This window comes from Gossypium hirsutum, chromosome A10, assembly GCF_007990345.1.
Source record: "Gossypium hirsutum isolate 1008001.06 chromosome A10, Gossypium_hirsutum_v2.1, whole genome shotgun sequence".
NCBI classification, from domain to species: domain Eukaryota; kingdom Viridiplantae; phylum Streptophyta; class Magnoliopsida; order Malvales; family Malvaceae; genus Gossypium; species Gossypium hirsutum.
In genome coordinates, this window is record NC_053433.1 from 1,192,773 (window position 1) to 1,216,999 (window position 24,227).

Consider the following 24,227-nt stretch of genomic DNA (forward strand, 5'->3'; position numbering starts at 1 on the left):
TGAAAAGAGCATTGAAGAGGATTTAAATCAACCAAAAATTACATCTTTTCATGAAGCTACATCAAATCAAGTGATTTATAATTTCAGGGGCCAAAAGGAAATTTTACTATTACACTAGTTTATAATTTTTAATTTTTGAAAGGACTTAAAAGCAATTTCGCCATTTAAGGAATTTGTACTCGGGGCAAGATGACGGCCTTGAGAGGGTTCTTCATCACGACGGTGAATGCATAAGTCTCGGCAGGGTCCGGCGGAGCATCCGGTACCGGCAACCACTTGAAAGCTTGAACCATCTTTGCGATCAACAAATTTATGTGCAAAATGCCTAAGTTCCAAGCCGGACAAATCCGTCTCCCCGCTCCGAACGGCAGCATCTTCACCGCCCGAGTACCAGTCACGTCCACGCCGACCCCATCGCCGTGCAAGAACCTCTCGGGGCGGAACTCGCTCGGGTCCGACCAAATATCCGGATCCTCAGTAATCCATGCAGTGTAAATCTCCACGTAAACACCTGCCGGAATCGTGTAACCGGCGAGCTCAGTATCTTTTGTAGCTGCATGAGATAGAAGGAAATGACCCGGTGGGTGTCGCCGGAAAGTTTCTTTAACGATAGCTTCGAGATACGGCATTTTCTCCGCGTCTTCTTCTTTGATTTCCCCATCTTTACCTACGCAATCAATGATTTCTTGGTACAGTTTTTCTTGAATTTCTTGATTCATTACCAAGTGAAGCATAGCCCATTCAACGGTCGTGGCGCTAGTATCGGTACCGGCACTGATCGCCTCCGAACAAAGAGTCACGTACTCTTCATCACCTAACGGACCTCGGGTCGGTGGCTCGAGTCCAAAGAGTGAGTCTACATATGCAGCACCGATTGGACTCACCATTTCTTGGTTAGGGTTTTCACCTTTCTCCACAAAAGCTCTTCGGTTCTTTATCAATGGAACCAAGCACTCTAATTGTTTCTTCCTTAAAGCTTTAGCTTCTTTCATTTGCCGGCGAAACAACGGTGTAAGTACCGGCAAGAAATCCGGCAACTGTGGCGATGTTATCATCATTACATCTTTAAGTATACTTTCAATTGTTTTAATCCTTTCTTCAGAGATTTTAGCACCAAAACATAAACAAATTAAAATACTACATACAGTGAGTCTGCAATTACTCATCACTTCCAAAAACCCATTCTCAAACGCTTCTCTTTTGATTCTTTTCATATGATTTTCAATCGCCCATTTTCGTATCCAACTGCACTGTTTTACCCTCGTGGGTGTTATCAGCTCAGTGACGAAGTTCTTCCTCAAGGTTCGCCAGAGCGGTCCGTACTCAGCCGAGTTGATGGCACATTTCCCGACGCTGAACATAAGCCGAATCGGAGAGTCCGGCGGCCGGGAAGCGAAGTCCGGCCCTCTTTGAACTAACGCTTCATGAATGAGTTTGGAATCCGTGACGATCACCATCGTGCGTTGCCCCATTTGCATGGTGAAAATCGGACCATATTTTTTACGTAACTCACGTATTATGAAGATGAAATGTCGACGTTGGAGGATGACTTGGATTAAGTTTCCGACAAGTGGCCAACCAGGTGGTCCTGGTGGGAGGTTCTTTGGTCCACCGCCGGTGACTGACCAGTAGCGCCACCAGAAACGGATGAAGATAAGTGCTAAACCAATAATGAAAATGTCAATCAACTCCATTTTCATTTTTTTTTGAGAGGATACCACAATGTAGTGAAAATTTTTGTGGTAGGCTTTATAGGAGGTGAAGAAGAGGGAATTAAATGAATTTGGTCCACCAGCTATCCATATCTGTTAATTTCTTTCACCAGATACATTGATTCTATGTGTACAGATCATACGAGTAGTAGCAATTGGCAAATAATGTCCGGGTAAATTTATGAAAAAAAGGATCCAATATAATTTTTTTTATAAATAATTTAGAAAAAAAAAGTATGAGTACTTTTTTTCTGAGAAAAGTTAATTATTTTTTTTAAAATAGTTTTTGAGGGTAACAAATAACATTAACAGAAGGATCTTTTATAAAATTAGAAATATCGTTGAAACTTATGTATTTAGAACATAGATTTATAATTTTAAAATAATATACAATAAATAATAAAATGTATGATTTGAAATTAATTAATAATCACACAATTGATATGGATTCAAACAATATACATTCTTGCCCCATCAAAAACACAATTCTCACGCGCTTCATAATGATGGCTAGCTGACAAGTCCAACGTACGTTAACACTATATTATACAATACTCCTACCCATAAATACCCCAAGGCAAGGAGTGATGGAAAGGAGATCAACTCTTGAGAATACTAAGCTTATATTCTGCCAATACTCTTCGGAGCTCTTATCTTCGACATTCTCTCCACCCTAGTTCTCTTTAGCCTCCAACTTTTCATCCCGACTGGGTGAACTGAACTCCATAGCATCTACCAATCTCTTCTCTATACTCCCTCATTGTTGTATTATTGTATCAACAACATAATTTGTTAAGATAATATTAATTATTTTTAACCTACATAATTCTTTTAAAAATATTATCATTAACAATTAAATGTTTATGTTATTTTATATTATTACTTTAACCAATTTTTATATAATGAATTATTAGTCAATTATTAAAAATTTATTTATTATAATATATTTTGATAAGAATTGTTTATGGTAAAATTTTTTAATCAAATCTTTAGAATTAAATATGTTAACATATATTTCTTATCCAAATAAAATAACCTAAAATACATGTTTATGGTTTCTTAAATTTTAACGAACACGTATTAACAAATAATTAAAAATTATTTAATATTAAATATTAAATATTTAAAATTGGAATATAAATATCATAATCCCCTATTGCTATTAGTATATACTAAATTCAGGTCTAAAAAATATTTAATCTTTTTTTTTAATTTAAAAATAATAACGTATTAAAAATAAATTTTTATTAGTATCTATATATTTATATAATTAAAAATAAAAAATATATTTAAAATTAAATTAAATCTATTTGAATTTAAATTTGTCGAATCGGTTCAAGGATTAATCCGACAAGTCTAGTGCTAATAATTAGCATATTATTTAGAAAGGAAAATTATGTGACTATTATATAGTAATAAATATAAATGTCACAAAAAATTTCATTGTCATATAATATCCAAACTCCAAGCAGATAAAAAGGGAACAAAAATAATTTTGTAAATTTAGAATTTATTTTTTTAATTTAATTTTTCGGATTTTATTAAATTTAGTTTATTTATAATGTTATTTTTTAGTTACATGACTTCCAATTGAGTTTCTTTTTTCTATTTCAAAATGTCACACTAATAAATTTAATGAAAAAAATTTAACGGTGGTAACAATTTAACATGAATTTTAAAATTTAAAAAGTAGATTAATTAAATTCCCAAAAATAAAAATAAAGGACTAAATTTCAAATGTGGGAAGAGTAGAGGGATTGATAACATATTTTAACATTTAAAGATTTACCATGTGTGATTTCTATTCAGATATATTTCGGTTATTTTGTATTAGTTATTTATGGTTATAGACATAGTAACTTAAAAAAAATGTACAATTATTTGTAATTATAATGGCCGGAATGACAAAATTTAGACGATGAGTTAATTATTCGATTCAATATTTAATAATTAATTTTAATGATAATTCTTATATAAATTTAAGTTATAATTTTTAAAAAAAGTCAAAGGCGCAATTAATTTGGTATAAAATTGTAGGTGTTTATTAAATCACTTCTATTATTAGCTAAAAAAATTATTATCATGATTATTAAATTAACTCTATTATTAGCAAAGAAAATAGAAAATTATTAACATAATAATTAATGTGAATGCATTTATTTTATGAGTTGGAAATCAAATCAGAGATAGTTAAACTAATTAATGAATGAGTCTGCCAAAATCTAAACTTTTCTATTTTATTTATTTTTACAATATCAAGTGAAATGCATGCTATAAAAGTTTAATAAAAATTTAAAATATTTAATTAAGATATAGATATGATTAAAATTTTATAGAATTTTAAAAATTAAAACTGATTTCCAATATTTTAAGTGAAAATCTGCCTGCCCTCTTATAAAATTAATTCAAATTAAAACTTCACATCTACAAATTATTTTACTTGTACCCCAAAAAAATTACCTATCATTTATAATAGGTGCGAAGTCAAAAATTTTTTTAAGGGAATCGAAATTAAATTGTAATAGTAAAAATATAATTTCATCATTTGAATACCTTATATTTTTATAATTTTTAAAAGATTTAATCAAATTTCTATCATTTTTAAGTGGTTAAAGTATAATTTTAATTTTATTAATTTAAAATTTTAAAAAACTTAAATGAAAAATTTTCTATTTTAGGAGGATCCGGTTTGAGTCTCTTTATTTTCAATATTACTTCATCATCAAAGGCAAATCTAGAAGGGTTGACAAGGAGCCTGATTATCTCTAAAATGAAAAATTACTATTTAGACTATTTAAAAAAATTTAAATTTTAAATTAATAATATTATATTTTAATCTTTTTAAAAATATAAATTTAATTTAATATTTTAAAAAGTATAAAAATATACACTATAAAAATTAAAATTTCATTGTATAGGTAAAAAAATTCTTCTAATTTTGCCCTGTTCATCATTAATGGGTTGCCAATTTGATTTGATTTTTAAATTATTTTCTTTAAGCAACAAATTGGGTTGACAGTGGCATGCATTTGGCAGAAAAATTTATGAGTTGCATTGAAATTCACGAATTTCATGTCTCCAATAAAAAAACAAACCCTTTCACAGCTTCGCAAATGCCAGTCGGTTTAAATTTTCCTACTCTTATTTAATGCAAGGCTTACATCACTTTTATAGGTGATTAATTTACTCATCATGAATATTTAAAAAATAATAATTAATAATGAAATATGTTGTATATTTATAAGTAGGAATTAAATTATCGATTTTATAATTAAGAAATAAAATCAACAATCATTACATCACTGTCTCTCTTATAATTATTTGTAAAATATTCTAAGTTTATTATTATGTATTTTAAAAAAGTTTGGCAATGGGATTCTTGCTTCCATAAATCCTACGTCATGTAACTTTTTTAGGTTAAAATATCTTTGGAAGTCTTTATATTATAAGAATTAGATTAAATTAGTTATTATTATTATTAAATATATCAATTTAATCCTTATACTATTAAAAATAATAAAATAAGTCCAAATAATAATAGGATTAACTTTTATTGTTTAAAAAATGTCTTGAATTTTTTTCCAATTGCAATTAAAAGATTTTTCTTACATAATCATAAAAACTTTGAAAATATTAATTTTGTTAGACAATAAATGATATTTTTTAAAACAGTAAATATTAAGCTTATTTCGATTTGAATTTATTTAATTAACAGAGGGACTAATTTGATCCAACTCTTAATAATATAAAGATCTCTTAATACGTTGAACTCTTTTTGGTGTATAGTTTATATGATTTCATAATAATTTGGGCCTAAATTGATTTGACCCAAAGCAATACAAACTTGAAAACAATAATCTAAACCAAAATAACTTAAATAACATTTAAAAAAAATACTCAAAATGACTTGAAGTTAAACTAAAATTAAATTTAAAAATTTTGAGTCTCAAACTTAAATGATTCAAACATAAAACATGAAATTTGAACGAAATCAATGCAGATTAACTTGACCCAAAATCAAGCAAATCTAAAAAAAGGAGGGTAATTAATGATTAACATGAAAGAGATATATGTAGAATTGGGCCTAAAATATCCAGATTGATTACAGATAAATGGACCCAAAGGTTCAATTTCCAACCCAAGTTTTATCCTCATAATCTTAAACCCTCAAAACCCAAAGCTGAAAACTTTACAAACTATATGAATATGGGTTCATCAGGCTTATCTTTATAACATATATGTTTTATTTGAACACAAATAACTCTGGATATCGTTTTTGCCTACATGGTTACACCCAATAATTCATTGGAGCAAATATATAGGACCAAACTTAATCCTAGAAAGGGCTGTCGTCAGCATCTTCTAGTTGCTGCTGGTCTGGTCCTTTACATTTTCGATGCTCTGCAATTAAGTTTTTGTACCAAGTTGCTGACATTTTTGGTCTTCTCATCAGTGTCTTGTGATCAACATGGTGAAGACCGAACCTAACTGTATAACCAGAGTTCCATTCAAAGTTGTCTAGCAATGACCAGGCAAAGTAACCCTTTACATTTGCTCCTTTCCTAATAGCATTCACAAGAACAACATTAATCCCTTGTCTTCAATTAACCAGACAGGTTTTTAGTTTGTGTTCTTACTTGATTGCTGTTGACAGTGCATCTAAGTGTCTATCCATGAAGTCTATTCGTTTTTCATCGTGTAAAAGTTCATCAATGGTGGAATCTGCTTTGATCACATCACCGTATCCTATATAGAAACACGAAACATTATGAGTGTATAGGTCAGTTTCTTTGTGCATGAGAGCTTCGGTTTTTCGCCTACCGTTTTCGGTAATGATCATTGGTATGTTATGGTATTTGTGTTTAAGATATGTTACGATCTTGTCCATTCCTTGGGGATATACGTTCAGCCAACTTAACTCGGTCTGCATAATTGAAAAGCTTCGGTTGTTAGCTTAACCTGCTATGCAGCCTAGTTGTGATTTCGTAAATTCAGGTTACTTACAGGTTCTCCTATAGGGATGCCATTTTTCTGTGAGCTTTGAGCCCAAAATCCTTCGGTTTTCGAGGTCCCTGATCCTGGTTCACACGCGGAGAACATGCAATCCTTGACATAGAAACTTGTATAGTGGTTGACTCCGATGAAATCAAGCCCTTGGTTTAGTTTCTGCTTCTCGGATGTTGTGAATTCGGGTAAAATGGATCCGAGAATGTTTTGCATTTCGCGAGGATATCGTCCGTATATGATTGGCTCTAGAAACCTATATGCAATTTTCGTATTAGACACTTAAATCTCGAATCTCCACACCTGCATTACCTTCCCTAATCTGAAAACCGAGCAGCCTTACTGGTGAAGGAACGTACCAATTGATAGAGAAGGATTGAGCTCGTTCGGCTGCTAGCTTGTCGGCTACAGAGTTGCTGATCGGTTCATACCACATGCAATGCAACACGATTCCAATGCTACCTCTTTGTGATTCCTAGAGTTCGAGTTGGAAATGTTGTTTCGATTAAGCTTATAATGCATCGATTCGAAATTGGATGTTTAGTTCATTGATTGGTACCTGGTATTTGGTTCTATAAACATGAACAGCTGCTATATGTGCTAAGATAATATTATGGGCTGCTATAAACGGCTCCTTCTCCGAATCACCATAGGTACAATTTCCGAAAGGCCTAGAACATCGCGACGGTGGGAATGTACCTAAACGGTAACCATACTTGACCTGGAAATCGGGCTCGTTGAACGTAACCCAATACTTCACCCTGTCTCCAAAGGACTTAAAACAGATGTCTGCAAAGTACGCAAAATCCTCCCTGTGATTGAAAACAAGAAATAGAACCATTAGTGTCAAATGGCCATTTTAAGCCCCATGAAAGAGCTAAAAACTCGAACTAGATAGTTTACTGCGACTCCGGACTTAGCCAACTTCCGTATCTGTCTTCGAGTTCTTGAGGAAAATCGATGTGGGTCAATGTTACAAATGGTTCAATCCCTGCAGATAGTGAAAAAAAAAAAACATCATAGGACCAATATGTAGAAAGCTTAAAAACAGTGATTCAAGAAAGGCAAATAAACCTTTAAGTAGGAGACCATCAATAAGGTTGTTGTAGAACTTGATACCAGCTTCATTGATTTCTCCAAATCTCCCTTCTGTTAAGAAATTGAATTACATACATTCATTCATACATACATACATACATACAGATCATAACTGGGTGTTTTCAAAGGGACTTACTAGGTAAAATTCTGGCCCAAGAAATGGAGAACCTATAGCTATTAACACCAAGGGAATGCATGAGATCAATGTCTTCCTATATCACAAAACATCATATGCTTATGATTTTGGATCAGATGGTGAAAATCATGAGGGAATATGGTAAGGAAGTAGGTAGGCACATACCAAATACCTATGATAATGGTCCACTGCTATGTCTGCATTGCTTCCATCAACAATCAAATTTCCTGTAAAAACGTGTCCTTAAATAATATTAAAAAAAATATTAAAAGATAAACAAATGAGATATATAAATATTTTTGTTTAGTAGGCTATGAATAGCAAATAATAGCCAAATTCTACTATTAATACTCTAATTTGATCCAACTTTATCCATGGTAATTTTTAAATTTTTGAATTTCAATCATAACCTAAATAATAATAATTAAATTCGTTAGTTCAAATTATGTTATTAGACAACATTATACGTAAATGCTAGACTTAATCTCAAATTGATATTTTTAATCATTATAATTATGAATTTTGAAATTTCTATAGTATCAAAGGGAAGCCCTTGACACTTTAGCCAAAGGGTCAAATTACTTTTTAGGTCCTCACCAAAATTAAAAGATTTAGTTTTGATCTCTTTAACATTTGATTAAATGAAAAAATATATATAATTTTAGTATTTTTGTAAAATTAATAATTCAGTTTAAGATTTTTTTAATACAAAACTTTTAAGTTTGGTCTCCGAAACTTTATAATCTTATTTCGACTTCCTTAAACAAAATTTCTAGCTTCAACCCTGATGATGTTATACATATGATAAAATATTTAGAACATAAAATTTAGGAAATAGCAAATTTTTACTGTTTGGGTCAAGACTAAAATTTAAAAATTTAAAAAACTAAAATTTAAAAACTTAAAAAATATAGAACTAAAAATATAAATTAAAGCACAAGAACTAAATTCATAACTCATGCATACTATAGGGATTAATAATAGAATTTGACCTTAACAACAACAAAATAAAGTCAAGAACCAAACAGATAACATCAAAATAACTAACAAAAAAAAAAACCCAACTACCCCCTAGGAGCAATAATTGAAAGAGCAAAGATAACTTGAAAAATGTTACCTGGTTTATGGGAATAAACATCCCAATTGTTCAATCCTTTACCATCAGCTAAGTAGCCACCTTCATACTGTCCAAAAACCCAGAATTAATAGAACAACAACAACAAAAACAGAAAGAAAAAAGTGTTTTAATTTGAACCTGGTAAGCGGAAGAGGCTGTTCCAAAGAGAAAATTTGAAGGAAATGCAGACAGGTTGTTCTTCTTCAAGCTTTGTCTAATAACTAGCAGCTCACATGAAATGAAGTTGAGTAAGAAGAAGAACAATATCTGTAAGAGAATGAAGAAACTCATGTAAATCTTTTTCATGGAGATCTCCATGGCTGACTCACAAACAAAGCCTGTTTATCGGCTCTTATTTTGACACGTATATATATGTATTGAACTTTATAATGGAAGAAATGGACCTACCATACCTGTCTGCCTAGCGTAATGATGTGACTGAAATTGTCACATTTTTTGTCATCCTATTATATTTTAATGCAATGGGATAATTAGAAAATAAAAATAAAAAATCAATTCAATCTTTTTTTTTTGGGGGGTCTAAATTGAAGTCCAAATGTATTGATTCAACCTCTTTCTTTGGATTGGTCGGCCCCTATTCCAATAATGTTGTCACTGATCTTTGATGGTGAAAAATTGTTTGGTTAAGGTAAGGGTGTAATTGAATTGAGCTGAGTTTGGATACTAATAAAATATTTATTTTTAAGTTTGAGTTTAATCAAAATATAATTGAGTTACTCTCAATAATATAGATAAAAAATCTTTTTTTTGGTAGAATTAAATTGTATACTTTATGATAGTAAAAATATAATTTTATCATTTTAATAATTTATATCTTTATAATTTTTAAAGGATTAAATCAAAATTTTATTATTCTTGGGGGCTCAAGTATAATTTTATCATTATTAATTTAAAATTTTATAAATTATAAAGGGTCTAAATAGAAAATTTTCTATTTTAGGGGGGTCAGGCCCCTGCCAACCCCCATTGGCTCCGTCACTAGCTACTCGTGTTTGAGCTCAATTAAGCTTGTGTATCAATTTTTATACTCGAGCTTGATTAAAGTCGTAAGTATTCAAGTTCAGCTTGATAATTAAGGTTAGAGATAATAAATATATATTAAGAGTAAAAATGTAATTTAATAATATTAAATATATAATAAAAATCAAAAACTCGATAAGTCTAACGAGTTTTTAATATCAAGTATTATTAAACTTGAATTTAATTTAAGCTCTACTCGATAATTACTAAATTGAGTTTAAATTTTTTTTCTAAATCAAACTAATTTACTACTACAAATATAAAAGAAATAAAAAAAAGAAAGGATTATCCATATTGTTTGAAAACAACCAATAAGAGGAAAAAAAGAAAAAAAGGAAAAAGATGAAAGGCAAGCTACCTTAAGTGGGGAGAGATCTGACAATGAATATTTTTTATTAGTGATTAAGACTTGTTGTTTTAATTAATCCTAATAATGGAAACAAATGAGTTAACAAGTTGAACATTTCTTAATTAACAATCCAATCCTTGCTTTATTTCTATTCTCCAAATTTTCAAGAAAAGATTTGATGATTGAGGACATAATCAATTATTTTAAATCTAACTTGCGTAGAAGAAGATATTTAACTTAAAATTAGGTTTAAATAATAAAAAGGTACTTAAATTATATTAGTTTTTTTAAATTGATATTTCAAAATTTTTTTGGTCACCTAACCTATTAAACAGTTACTCATTTTATCTCAACTGTTAGTCCCGTTAAAAAAAAATCAGCCAATCATAATTTGTTATATAGATATCTATTTATTTTTTAAAAACATTAGTAAAATTCATAAATGCATTTAAAAATAGTTAAAAACATTTTTAAGCCGTAAGTAAAATTTTATTCCTCGAATATATCCTTAAAAAATTTTACTTAAAGTTCTTTCTTTCTTACTTGGCTGGGTGTAGTAGATGTCTTACTGCAAACTAAAAAAATTATGGTGGGTTGAGGGTTGAGGGCTGTTCATTGTTCCTCTGGATTAAGAGCTCCAAGGAGGAAAGGGAAGAAATTCTATGCTTGTTCAAAGTATAAGAGGTATTTTAATTTATTTTGTTTTGTTTTTGTTTCATACTATATTTGGCGAAAATAAATATTGGGTAGTTGTATATATCTATGAGTTTTTATGTTGAAGGCTTAATTTGACATAAATTTAGTTTTGTTCTGAATTAAAGACGTATTAAAAATTGGTTAAGGAATGTTTACGGTTAATATTATAGGGTTAATTTTTTAAATGAGTTTTGTTTGATATGAAGTTTAGTTTAATGATGTTGTTTAGTTTAAATGAGATATATTTATATATTCGAATGGTGTAGAGTGGTTGTGGTTTCTTTGAATAGGTTGAAAAACAAGATGATAATGGGAATATTGATGAATTAAGAAGATAGATCCAAATGCTATTGATTGAGAATAGAGAAATTAGGATGAGGAATACCGAATTGAATAAAATAGTAAAAGTGGATGAAATACAAAAGTTTGTGAGGAAGATTGCAAAGCAAAAGGAGAAATTAAGATGATATAAATTACTGGTTGCAAAGACCAAGAATAATGTGTACTTCTATAAGGTTGGTTTCATAATTTCATTGCATCATGGATAGATTTTGTCATCTTTAAATTTGTGGTCTAGAGAGTTCAATAATTATTTGTAATGCTTTTGCATTATTTAGTGACTTTGGAATGGAAGGTACTTATGAAATGTAATGAGATGATTTAGCTTTTGAAAATATATTTATAAGCATATTTATGTCGGATTATATAAATTTGGCATCCCCTTTTATTGGGAAACAACAAAAACAAGACTTTAGAATTGTACTTACAATTATTGTTAACTCGACTAAACAACTCAAAATTTGCCAAGAGGGGGAGGGGTTAACTTGGCCTTTTAAAATTTTGGTGAAACAATAAAAAAATGTTTCAATCGATTTAAAAATGTTTAAATTGTTTTCTAAGATGTTTGGAAGTTTTGAAATGATTTTTATGCTTTAAACTTAATAATTTCTTTCTTTGTTCAAAAATAAATTTTATTTAAAAATATTTTTATTTGTTATATCAAAATAATTTATCAAATAAAGCTAATTTAACAATTATTAACAATAATTTATCAAATACATTACAAGTATGACTGATGTAGTTGCCAAAATATTTAATAGTAGCACTCTTGCAGATGTAAATAAAATTCCATATAAAGATAATATAATACCAAAAATCTCAAAAATTGATATGTTGATATTGATGTTTTTCAATAATACAAACAGAACATAATACCAAAAATCTTAAAACTTGAGTAATTCACAACTGTAATTTAACTAATGAACTGTCTCTTTCAAGCAGGCCAATGACTTGATGAGGATGGTTGTGCAAGTCTTGATGAGATTATAAGCTAAGATAGTTCAGGTATTAATAAAGTAGCAGAGGATGTAGATGTTGAGAGGAGACAACAAATTGAGGGGATGCTGGTGCGATTGATGAGGAGGCTGGCTTGATGAGAACTTTTTCATCAGATTTTGAAAGAGTGTTGGCCCCTACATCATGCTGGTAATTTACAGGGTACTTAAAAAGCAAAGTTATTTTAATTCAATCCTATACTTCTTGAATTTTAAAATTTTAGTCCTAACCTAAACCGTAATGGTTAAATTTTTTTGGTTAAAGTCAATTACTAGTTATATGTTATTCGTGCACTTGTAGATTTAGTATAGATTTTCCAACCGGATCATTCCAAGTCGATCCCCTTTTTTTTTTAAATTTAATCTTGATGCGAATGACAATTGTTAATCCATTAATTGGATTTTTAGTGAGTACTATGTGCAAATAAAAAGCTAACATAGCATTAGACATAAATAATATGTTTGTCTCGTCAAAATTTGAAAATAATAGAACTTAACTTAATGAATTTAACATTTATTGTTGATGAAGACTGAAATTTTAAATTTTAAAAAATATAGACTAAATATACCAAATTAAAGTACAGGGACTAATAGCGTAATTTCAAAAAATACAACATAATGAAAAAACCATAAAGGATCCATTTAACCCCTGGTTTTATCACAAATGACCCTATATACAGTCTTGTGTACTCAAAATAGTATTACAGATAAGATTTAGTAAAGGGGGATTCTAAGAATGTTCTACTTTTGGTTCTTTTACCATGTGCTGTGATATGAAATTTTTGTACCAAGTTGCAGAAGATTTCGGAGTTCTCTTTAGCGTCTCGTAATCGACATGGTGAAGTCCATATCGAACCGTATATCCGTTGTTCCACTCGAAGTTATCAAGCAATGACCATATAAAGTAACCCCTTACATCTGCTCCTTTCCTAATGGCATTCAACAAAACAAACATTAATAGCTTATCTTCGATGTCACGGCAACTTAAATATCGAGCATTCAATAGAGAACCTTACCTGATTGCTGTTGACAGTGCATCTAAGTATCTGGCAAAATACTCGACTCGTTTTTCATCGTGTAGACGTGCTTCAGTGGTGGAATTTGGTTTGTTCATATCACCATATCCTACATAGGAACACTTACATGAGCATGTTAAAGTGAATGTATGCGTTTAAATGACATTGTTCCGTCTTGCCTACCATTTTCAGTAATGATTATCGGTATGTTATGGTATCTGTTCTTAAGATAAGTTACAATCTTCTCTATTCCTTCGGGATAAACATTCTTCCCGGCTAACTCGGTCTGTATAATCGAAAAGATTCAGCTGTTAGTGTTAAGATTCAGCATATACAGTTGTTGATATCATGTATTGATGTTACTTACAGGTTCTCCTATAGGTGTGCCGTTTTTCTGTGAGCTTTGCGCGCAATATCCTTCCATTTTCGAGGTTTCTGGTCCTGGTTCACACGCAGAGAACATGCAATCCTGGACGTAGTAACTTGTGTAGTGATTGATTCCGATGAAATCGAGCCCTTGTTTCAGCTTCTGCTTCTCGTTTGCTGAAAATTCGGGTAAAATGGATCCAAGAATGTTTTGCATTTGACGAGGATATCTTCCATATAAGATTGGCTCTAGGAACCTGTTGCGCGGAAGCGTGTGAAAGAGTAAAATTATTATACTGAAAAATCACACTAAGTTCAATTCCCAGGAAAGAGAGGTAGATCACAAAGATCACTTAAATACCAAGTCTTTCCTAGCCAGAATATCCCTCTATCGTAATTTAATAGCACAATAAATCACTACAATCACATTCACAAAATATGCAAAACAAATAATAAAGAACATCAGAATTTTAACGAGGTTCAGCAAATTTTGCCTACGTCCTCGGGCACTACCAAATATATTTCACTCCAAAAATTACAAGTGAAATTTACAAATAGAGAGAGAGAATAATGCCTTAAGTAGAGAATGACAATTATGGGATGAAGAAAGTAAGCAATGGTTAGGCCTATTTATAGTTGAGGTTCAAGGATCAACTTGCAATGTCCCTATACAATTAGGGACCAAAATTGCAATTATCCCATGCCAACTTTTAACCCAACTTGCCAACCAATATTACTTTCTACTTTCGGTGCCCACCCCATTTGACTTTTCAAACAATGGTGGGTTCCAATAATCTCCACCTTGAAGATTTGATTACGATAATCTTATCTTCATACAATTCTTTCTGCTTTTGACAACAATACTTGATAGTGCCTTCTTCAACTGTTAAACTTGCAGGATATTAATCAAGTTCAAACAATGTTCGAACTTGGTTGCTGTTACCACCTTGGTCATCATATCTGCGGGATTATCTGCAGTCTTGATCTTCTGAAGACAAATTTTCCCATCTTCAATAATTTCCCGCACAAAATGGAATCGTACGTCGATATGTTTTGTACGTGCATGGTAGACTTGATTCTTTGCTAAATGAATAGCACTTTGACTATCACAATACACGTTAATATGCTCCTGAACCAACCCCAAGGTTTTAGCCATACCTTGTAACCAAATAGCCTCATTTACAGCCTCTGTTACAGCCATGTACTCGGCTTCTGTGGTTGACAATGCAACTGTAGACTGTAGTGTAGACTTCTAACTTATTGGTCCTCCAGCAAGTGTAAACACATAACCGGTGGTTGATCTTCGCTTGTCCAAATCACCGGCATAGTCAGAATCAACGTACCCAATAACACATTTACCAAGTGTATTATCCTGCTTGAACAGTAATCCAACATCCACGGTCTTCTGAATATACCGTAGAATCCATTTCACAGCTTGCCAATATCATTTTCCAGGATTATGCATATACCTGCTCACTATACTAACTGCCTGTGAAATGTCGGGTCTTGTACACACCATTGCATACATCAAGCTACCCACTGCATTAGAATACGGAACTTACAACATGTATTCTCGTTCCGTATTCGTCGAAGGAGATAGTTGTGCAGAAAGCTTGAAATGAGAAGCCAACGGGGTACTTACAAGTTTTGTCTGCTCGTTCATGCCAAACTGCTGTAGTACCTTTTTCAAATACTGCTTCTGAGACAAGCTAACTCTATCATGAGCTCTATCTCTCCATATTTCCATGCCGATAATCTTTTTAGCTTCTCCTAGATCTTTCATCTCAAACTCGAGATTGAGTTGAGTCTTCAATCTTTCAATCTCAACTTTGCTCTTAGATGCTATTAGCATATCATCAACATATAAGAGCAAGTATATGAAAGTTCCTTCTTGTAGCTTCTAAAAATACACGCAATGATCAAATTTACTTCTTGTGTACCTTTGCCCTTTCATGAATTGATCAAATCGCTTGTACCACTACCTCAGAGATTGCTTCAATCCATAAAGCGACTTTGTCAGTTTGCAAACCCAATTTTCTTTTCCAACAACCTTGAATCCATCTGGCTGAGTCATATAGATTTCCTCTTCCAAATCACCGTGTAAAAACGCGGTCTTCACATCAAGCTGAACTAGTTCAAGATCATATTGCGTAACCAAGGCTAGCAAAATCCGAATAGACGAATGCTTCACAACTGGAGAAAACACTTCATTGTAGTCTATTCCTTCTTTCTGAGCGTAACCCTTTGCTATTAATCTAGCCTTGTATCGAATTTCATTTTTATCAGGAAATCCTTCCTTCTTTGCATATACCCATTTGCATCCAATTACCTTCTTTCCCTTGGGTAGTGTCACCAACTCCCAGGTCTTATTTTTATGAAGAGACTGCATTTCTTCATTCATTGCTTGCTTCCACTTTACACCATCAGGGTTACTTATTACTTCTGTGTAAGTAGAAGGAACATCATCATCTATAATTGGAAGTGCATAGGCCACTATATCATCAAAGCGAGCAGGCTTACGAATCTCTCTTCTTGGCCTTCTATATGCAATTGAATCTTGTTGTTGTAGAGATTATTGGGTAGGAACCTCTTCATCATTTGTCCCTTCAATATTAGCTGGATCATCGTTAACCTTTTCAAGCTCCACCTGCTGCAAAGTACTACTGGTTTTGTCATCCTTTTGTGAATCCTTGTACTTCAACATGGTTGATTCATCAAAAGTCACATCTCTACTGAAAACAATCTTCCTTGTATCAGGACACCAGAGACGATATCCTTTTACTCCATCAGTTATACCCAAGAATAATGCTTTCTTTGCTCTTGGGTCTAACTTAGATTCTTTTACATGATAATATGCAGTGGAACCAAATACATGCAAAGAATCATAATCAGTAGCAGATTTACCAGTCCACATCTCCATAGGAGTTTTTCCATTTATTGCAGCTGATGGCAAACGGTTAATTAGATGGCACGCATATGTAACTGCCTCAGCCCAAAATTCTTTGCCCAATCTAGCATTGGACAACATACATCGAACTTTCTCCAATATAGTTCGATCCATTCGTTCTGCCACCCCATTTTGCTGTGGTGTATCCCGAACAGTGAAGTGTCGCACAATGCCCTCATCTTGGCATACTTGTAGAAATGGATCGTTTTTGTACCCAGTACCATTATCTGATCGAAGTCGTTTGACCTTTCGACCAGTCTGAGTCTCCACCATCTTCTTCCATTTCAGAAATGCATCCAAAACTTCACTTTTTCTTTTCATTAGATACACCCATACTTTTCTTGAATAATCATCAACAAAAGTAACAAAATAGTGCATACCTCCCAAAGAAGCTACTTTGGTAGGTCCCCACACATCACTGTGAACGTAGTCCAGAATTCCTTTCGTATTGTGAATTGTTGGACCAAATTTTACCCTCTTCTGCTTGCCCAGAACACAATGTTCACAGAATTCCATTTTGCAAGAATTTGCACCTTTCAATAAGCCTTGCTTCACCAATGTCTGCAAAGCTTTTTCACCAGCATGTCCCAATCGCATATGCCATAATCTGGTAGCCTCTGAATCTACATCTTTTGTAGAAACTGTTGATGTTGATCCAATAACTGTACTTCCATTTAAAAAATACAAGTTATTTCTTCTTGTGCCTTTCATCACCGTCAGTTGCCCAGCTACTACTTTTAGTAATCCATCTCTCAAAGTGATTGTGAGCCCTTTAGATTCTAGGGCACCTAATGAGATGAGATTTTTCTTCAGGCTAGGTACGTAGCGAACATCTGTCAAGACTTGGATTGAGCCGTCGTGATTCTTCAATTGGACTGTACCCACTCCCATTGTCTTACAAGCACTATCATTGCCCATAAGAACAATTCCACCTTCTAGCTCTTTAAGACTAGAAAACCAGTCTTTATTAGGACACATATGGTAAGTACATCCTGAATCCAAAATCCACTCATCCGTTTGACATGCCATTGCCATGCCAACCAAGCTAAAGTCTGACTCCTCATCATGCTCCGCTACACAAGCATTAGAAATAGCCTTGCCCTTTTGTAGCTTAGGACAATTCTTTTTCCAATGCCCTTTTTCACGGCAAAAGGCACATTCATCTTTGGCGGGTCTCCCTTTGGACTTTCCCCTTCTACCAGATTTACTGCTGTGTGAACGACCTCTTACTATTAAGACTTCTGCGGTTGTATCTCTGTGATCTCTTTTATCTTTCTTTCGAGTCTCAGATCTATACAACGCACTACAGACTGCATCAAATGTGATCGTGTCCTTCCCATGAAGCAATGTGGTGGTAAGATGATCATATTCATCAGGAAGGGAATTCAACAACAATAATGCATTGTCTTCACTTCAAATTTCTCATCCAAATTTAGCAAGTCTGCTAAAATTTTATTGAATGAGTTCACATGGTCATTCATCGACATACCGGGTGCATACGTGAATCGATAAAGTTTCTTTTTCATATAAAGCCTATTTTCAAGACTTTTCGTTAGAAACTTTTCTTCCAGTGTATCCCATAACTTCTTCGCTGATGTCTCCCTCATGACAGAGTACTTCTGCTCTTTGGCCAAACATAGGCGGATTGTACCACACGCCTGTCTATTGATCTTGGCCCACTCCTTGTCATCCATCTTGTCAGGTTTTTCTTCAAGGGCTATATCTAGCTCTTGCTGACATAAGACATCCAGGATCTCACATTGCCACATACCAAAATTATTGGTACCGTCAAATTTCTCTACTTCAAATTTTGCATTTGTCACAGTAGTCCTTGCTGATGACGATGCTGCTACCATTTTTCTCCTCAATTCCGACTACTGTATACGTGAATAGTACCGTATACGTAAATAGTGCCGTATATGTGAATAGTACCGTATACGTGAATAGTGCCGTATACATGAATAGTATCATAAACGGTCGTATTCCCCAAGTACGAACCTGGCTCTGGTACCAATTGTTGCGCAGAAGCGTGTGAAAGAGTAAAATTATTGTACTGAAAAATCACACTAAGTTCAATTCCCAGGAAAGAGAGGTAGATCACGAAGATCACTTAAATACCAAGTCTTTCCTAGCCAGAATATCCCTCTATCGTAATTTAATAGCACAATAAATCACTACAATCACATTCACAAAATATGCAAAACAAATAATAAAGAACACCAGAATTTTAACGAGGTTCAGCAAATTTTGCCTACGTCCTCGGGCACTACCAAATATATTTCACTCCAAAAATTACAAGTGAAATTTACAAATAGAGAGAGAGAATAATGCCTTAAGTAGAGAATGGCAATTATGGGATGAAGAAAGTAAGCAATGGTTAGGCCTATTTATAGTTGAGGTTCAAGGATCAACTTGCAATGTCCCTATACAATTAGGGACCAAAATTGCAATTATCCCATGCCAACTTTTAACCCAACTTGCCAACCAATATTACTTTCTACTTTCGGTGCCCACCCCATTTGACTTTTCAAACAATGGTGGGTTCCAATAAAACCTATATGTAAGTGCAGTAAGGGTCATATACCCCTGTAGGTGCATGTTGCCACCCTTAAAGGTTGCATTCGGTTTGAATGGTGAATAAACTTACCAATTGATAGTGAAGGATCGAGCTCGTTCGGCTGCTAGTTTGTCAACCAAAGAGTTGCTGATCGGTTCATACCAAGCGCCATTCAAGACAATTCCAATGCTACCACCTTGTGTTTCCTGTAGTTTAAACCAGAAATGTTATTCATTAAAGCTTACATTGCATGATGTTTAGTGCATTGATTGGTACCTGGTATTTGGTTCTATAAACATGAACAGCTGCTATATGTGCTAGGATGATATTGTGGGATGCTATAAAAGGTTCCTTCTCCGAATCACCGTAGGTACAATTGCCGAATGGCTTGGAACAATGTGATGGTGGGAATGTACCCGTAAGGTAACCGAATTTGACTTGGGAATCAGGCTGGTTGAAGGTGACCCAATACTTTACCCTGTCTCCAAAGGACTTAAAATAGATATCTGCATAATATGCAAAATCTTCCCTGTGATTGAAAACGAGAAAATAAAGCCATTAGTGTCAAATGGCCATTTTAAGCCCCATGAAAGAGCTAAAACTGAACAAGGTAGTTAACTGCGACTCCGGACTTAGCCAACTTCCATATCGATCTTCGAGTTCTTGAGGAAAATCGATGTGGGTCAATGTTATAAATGGTTCAATCCCTGCAGATAGTGTAAAAAACATCATAGGACCAATATGTAGAAAGCTTAAAAACAGTGATTCAAGAAAGGCAAATAAACCTTTAAGTAGGAGACCATCAATTACGTTATTGTAGAACTTGATACCAGCTTCATTGATTTCACCAAATCTCCCTTCTGTTATACATATATATATGCAATATTAGATACAAATACTTAAGCTTCTACAGATCATAAATGGGTGTTTTAAAAGGGACTTACTTGGTAAAATTCTGGCCCAAGAAATGGAGAACCTATAGCTATTGACACCAAGGGAATGCATGAGATCAATGTCTTCCTATATCACAAAACATCATATGCTTATGACTTTGGATCAGATGGTGAAAATCATGAGGGAGTCTGGTATGGAAGTAGGTAGGCACATACCAAATACCTATGATAATAGTCCACTGCTATGTCCCCATTGCTTCCATCAACAATATTATTTCCTAAGATATCAACCAACCATTTATTATGGGAATCTCGTGGGACTCAAGGATACTTTTTTTCCCTCTTGTCCAAAAACTTTTTCATTAAAAGTCAAAAGGATAAGGAAGCTAAGAACTAAACAGATTCAGACACCATAATCACAAAGCAAAAGCAACAAGCACAAGTTTACCTGGTTTATGAGAATAAACATCCCAATTGTTTAACCCTTTACCATCAGCCAAGTACCCACCTTCATACTGCCCCAAAACCCAGAATTAATATAATAATAATAAAAGATTAAAAAAAAAAAGGTTTGCTAGGGTATTAACAGATTGAGACACAAACCTGGTAAGCAGAAGAGGCTGTTCCAAAGAGAAAGTTGGAAGGAAATGCAGACAGGTTCTTCTTCTTCAAGCTTTGTCTAAGAATTAGCTGGTCGGATGAAATAGAGTGAGGTAAGAAGAATATTTGTAAGAGAAAGAAGAAACCAATGTAAAGCTTATTCATGGAGATATCCATGGCTATTCAGCACAAGCATTGATCAAAGCATGGACAGAGATATTTTAAACTAATTTACTTTTTATAGACCTAAGAGTAAGGATGAAACTTACCTACTACTTTTTTTTCCTGCCGCCCGCAACTTGTGACGGAAACAGTGACGTTTGGTTATTTTATTTATATTAATGGAAGGGATTTATTCACCATTGCTGTTTGTTGTTAGTTTTGGAAAATCATTAAGAAAACAGAGAGCTGGAGTTGGAAGGAGACTAGACGAGAAAAATATCAGAAAATGTTTTGAATAGGGAAAATGCTCGGCACTTTCGTTGTAGTTTTGGTGAAAGACTTGTCCTCGCTACGGATCAGCTGGCCTGTTAGATTAAAAATTGATTAGGAAATTGATCCGGAAGATGGGTTTGAACCAGGCAGATTGATAAGGTAGTTAAAAATTGGTTGAATGTTCTTTTTTAATTTTTTTTAAATTTCTAATAATTTTTTAATTGGATTAATTGCACCAACAAATTAATGACCTAACCTATTCAACCATCAATCTATTTTAAAAAGCATTGGTCTAAGTTAAATTAAAATTTTAAAAGGGTATTTTTATATCTTGACTCAATTAGAGGTGTACATGGGTCGGGCTTAACTAAAATTTTAAGTCTGTTTGTTAGGCCCAAGCTTGGCCCTACCTAAATATGGGCCTAAAATTTTATCCAAGTCTGACCCCAAATAAAAATGTTAAAACTCAAGCTCGATCCGGCTCGCCTATATTAATTTTTATATTAATTTTATATAATTTTAAAATATATATAATACGTCAAAAATACTAAAAACATCAAAATAAATATTTCCCAACAAATTGAAAATAAATTTTAAAAAATATGTATACTTAAATAACACTAGGATAGATTTAACTTAACAAGCAAATGTCACTAAAATAATAACAAAATTAACAAATGTCTTTAAAATAATAACAAAATTAACAATAAAATAACTTTTATAGGATATCTAAACAATAACAATAAAATAGTAGCAACATAACAGTAAAATGGTAGCAAAATAATGAGAAAAAAATAAGAAAATAATATTTAAAAAAGTAATTTTTTTTGTCATTTAGTGAATTCGGGCCAGGCAAAAAATACCTTACCTGAGGTCCGGCCTGTTTTTTAAGCAGGCCTTATTTTTTTGTTTAAACTCATTTTTCGAGTCTATATTTTTGTCCACATCTCGAACAAGCCTTCGGGCTGGACTGAATAACCCGACCCATGAACAATTCTATCACTCAACTAAAATTTCAATTTACATTTTCCTTTTTAAAGTCTAATACGACTTACTATTACGTAACATTTTATTATATTACCAAGCTGCAAATTCATCAAAAATACTAGTCCTATTGTACATTCAATTAAGCGCGGTGAATGAAATAAAATAATTTAAAAATAATAATTATTGATAAAGTTCTAAAAAAACATAAATAATTATGTTAATTAGAGTTTGATAAAATAATAAAAAAATAAATAAATTTATTAATTAGATTTTGATTATATTGATAATGTTGAATTTTTAAAACTTAAATCATCTAAATTCAAACCTTTTTAGATTTTGACTCTTAATTTTTTAATTAAAATTTGTCATTAATATTTTAAAAAGTCGAATTTAACCATTAACATTTCAAAAAGAGTTAAATTAATTTTTTTAACAAAATTACTAACAAAAACGTTAAGTTTTTAGATATGGTAGCCTGTATGACAATCCACGTGTAAGTCTTTTTTGAATTTTTATGAGCTATTTATAATTTTTTATATTTTATATTTTTATATTTTATATTTTTGAATATTTTTAAATTATTTGTTGACATGACATACAAAACAAACCATGCCATGTCATCATGAAATATACATAGATTGTCTTGCTAGTATCATTAAAATTTTAATATTTTAGTGAATGTTTTCGTTAAAGAAAAGCACTTTGACTATTTTGAAAGGTTAATGGCCAAATTTAATTTTAAAAAGGGGCCAAATTGATAAAAAATAAAAAATATTGAAGACTAAATTTATCATTATACCATTTTCTTAAATAGATTAAATTACCTATATAACCTTTTAGTATATAACTTTTTTTAAAAAGTTTAATTCTTCGATAATTTCTTAATAAATTAATATCCAATTAACTCGTGACATCAATTTAATTAAAAACTTAAATAAAAATAAAAATATATATTATTCGTAAAACACTAGAAAAAAACCTCACATATCAAACATTCCTCTTTGAGATTTTTCTTGGAGATTCCAAACAATTTTTAGGAGTTCAAATTTACGTCTTGAGATAGTCTTAATATCCTTTCAAATGGACAACAAGATTGATTATTACGAAATTAAAAATAACTGTGAAGGTTTGATTAATTATTGTAACAGTAATTTTTAGTACACTAATATTTAATATTAGTTATATTTATGTTTAAATAGTATAAAAAAATTTATAGAAAATAATATAAAATTAATTCCTCCTAAAATATTTTGAACTTCATCTATGTTGCATGTTCCATAAATTAGTTTTCTTTAATATTTCTATTGCATTTTAATATCCCTAATTTTTATTATAATTTTTAAGGAAGTTTTTCTTAAAAAAAAGGAAAGTTTATATTTAAGTAAATTACATCAATATTTTTAGTGGTATTTTTATTTTTTTATTTTTTACCAATTGAGTTAGTGTTCAGTTAATTTATGATACTTGCTCAGCTAGGGATTTAATATTAGTAAGAATAAATCCACATGTTATTGAATATTTTAAGAGATAAATTTTAAAATTATACATGAACTTTAATTTTTGCAATTTTCATAAACAACTAACATCATTATCAATAAAACATCATTGTATGTTACATATTACACACACAAATACTTATATTTATTCAATATAAAAAATAAATTGATGCGCTCATTTCTTTAAACATGTACAATTGGATTAAAATAAAAGTTTTATATATACATTTAAACCAAAATCAAAATTTAAGGTGCATAATTGCACAAAATCAAAGTTCATGTATCAAATTACACATTATATCAAAGTTCATGTATAATTATGATATTTATCACATATTCTAATAATAATAAAGAAATAAACAAGGACCAGGGATTAAATAACCTGATTTTATCTTTGACAGTTCAATCAGGAATCTGCTAGGATATACAGCAAGAAAGCAATA

The 24,227-nt window shown here is 31.9% G+C and overlaps 3 protein-coding genes across 5 annotated transcripts; all 3 read right to left on the reverse strand.

The window, feature by feature from the left end:
- Positions 1–1,739, reverse strand: LOC107924954 (cytochrome P450 77A4). Its single transcript, XM_016855532.2, has one exon. The coding sequence runs from the start codon at positions 1,698–1,700 to the stop codon at positions 165–167; it is 1,536 nt and encodes a 511-aa protein (XP_016711021.2). The 5' UTR covers positions 1,701–1,739; the 3' UTR covers positions 1–164.
- Positions 1,740–5,757: 4,018 nt separating this feature from the next.
- Positions 5,758–9,423, reverse strand: LOC107925187 (beta-glucosidase 46). The gene is made up of 12 exons (XM_016855789.2): positions 9,206–9,423; positions 9,068–9,134; positions 8,116–8,177; positions 7,951–8,026; positions 7,791–7,865; positions 7,620–7,707; positions 7,276–7,528; positions 7,076–7,191; positions 6,717–6,972; positions 6,534–6,636; positions 6,350–6,458; positions 5,758–6,274 (listed from the first exon to the last, which is right to left on the reverse strand). The coding sequence occupies exons 1-12, from the start codon at positions 9,383–9,385 to the stop codon at positions 6,049–6,051; spliced, it is 1,611 nt and encodes a 536-aa protein (XP_016711278.2). The 5' UTR covers positions 9,386–9,423; the 3' UTR covers positions 5,758–6,048.
- Positions 9,424–13,013: 3,590 nt separating this feature from the next.
- On the reverse strand, positions 13,014–21,353 carry LOC107925188 (beta-glucosidase 46). Of its 3 annotated transcripts, XM_041079470.1 has the most exons (13): positions 21,136–21,353; positions 20,870–20,956; positions 20,715–20,781; positions 20,483–20,544; positions 20,318–20,393; positions 20,159–20,233; positions 19,993–20,080; positions 19,650–19,902; positions 19,464–19,579; positions 13,871–14,126; positions 13,687–13,789; positions 13,504–13,612; positions 13,016–13,416 (listed from the first exon to the last, which is right to left on the reverse strand). In XM_041079470.1, the coding sequence occupies exons 5-13, from the start codon at positions 20,376–20,378 to the stop codon at positions 13,218–13,220; spliced, it is 1,260 nt and encodes a 419-aa protein (XP_040935404.1). In that variant the 5' UTR covers positions 20,379–20,393; positions 20,483–20,544; positions 20,715–20,781; positions 20,870–20,956; positions 21,136–21,353; the 3' UTR covers positions 13,016–13,217. The 3 variants fall into 3 exon arrangements, with proteins under 3 accessions (XP_016711279.1, XP_040935404.1, XP_040935405.1); XM_016855790.2 differs by lacking the exon at positions 21,136–21,353 and having other exon boundaries at positions 13,014–13,416; positions 20,870–21,068; XM_041079471.1 differs by lacking the exons at positions 20,715–20,781; positions 20,870–20,956; positions 21,136–21,353 and having other exon boundaries at positions 20,490–20,544.
- Positions 21,354–24,227: the final 2,874 nt, after the last annotated feature.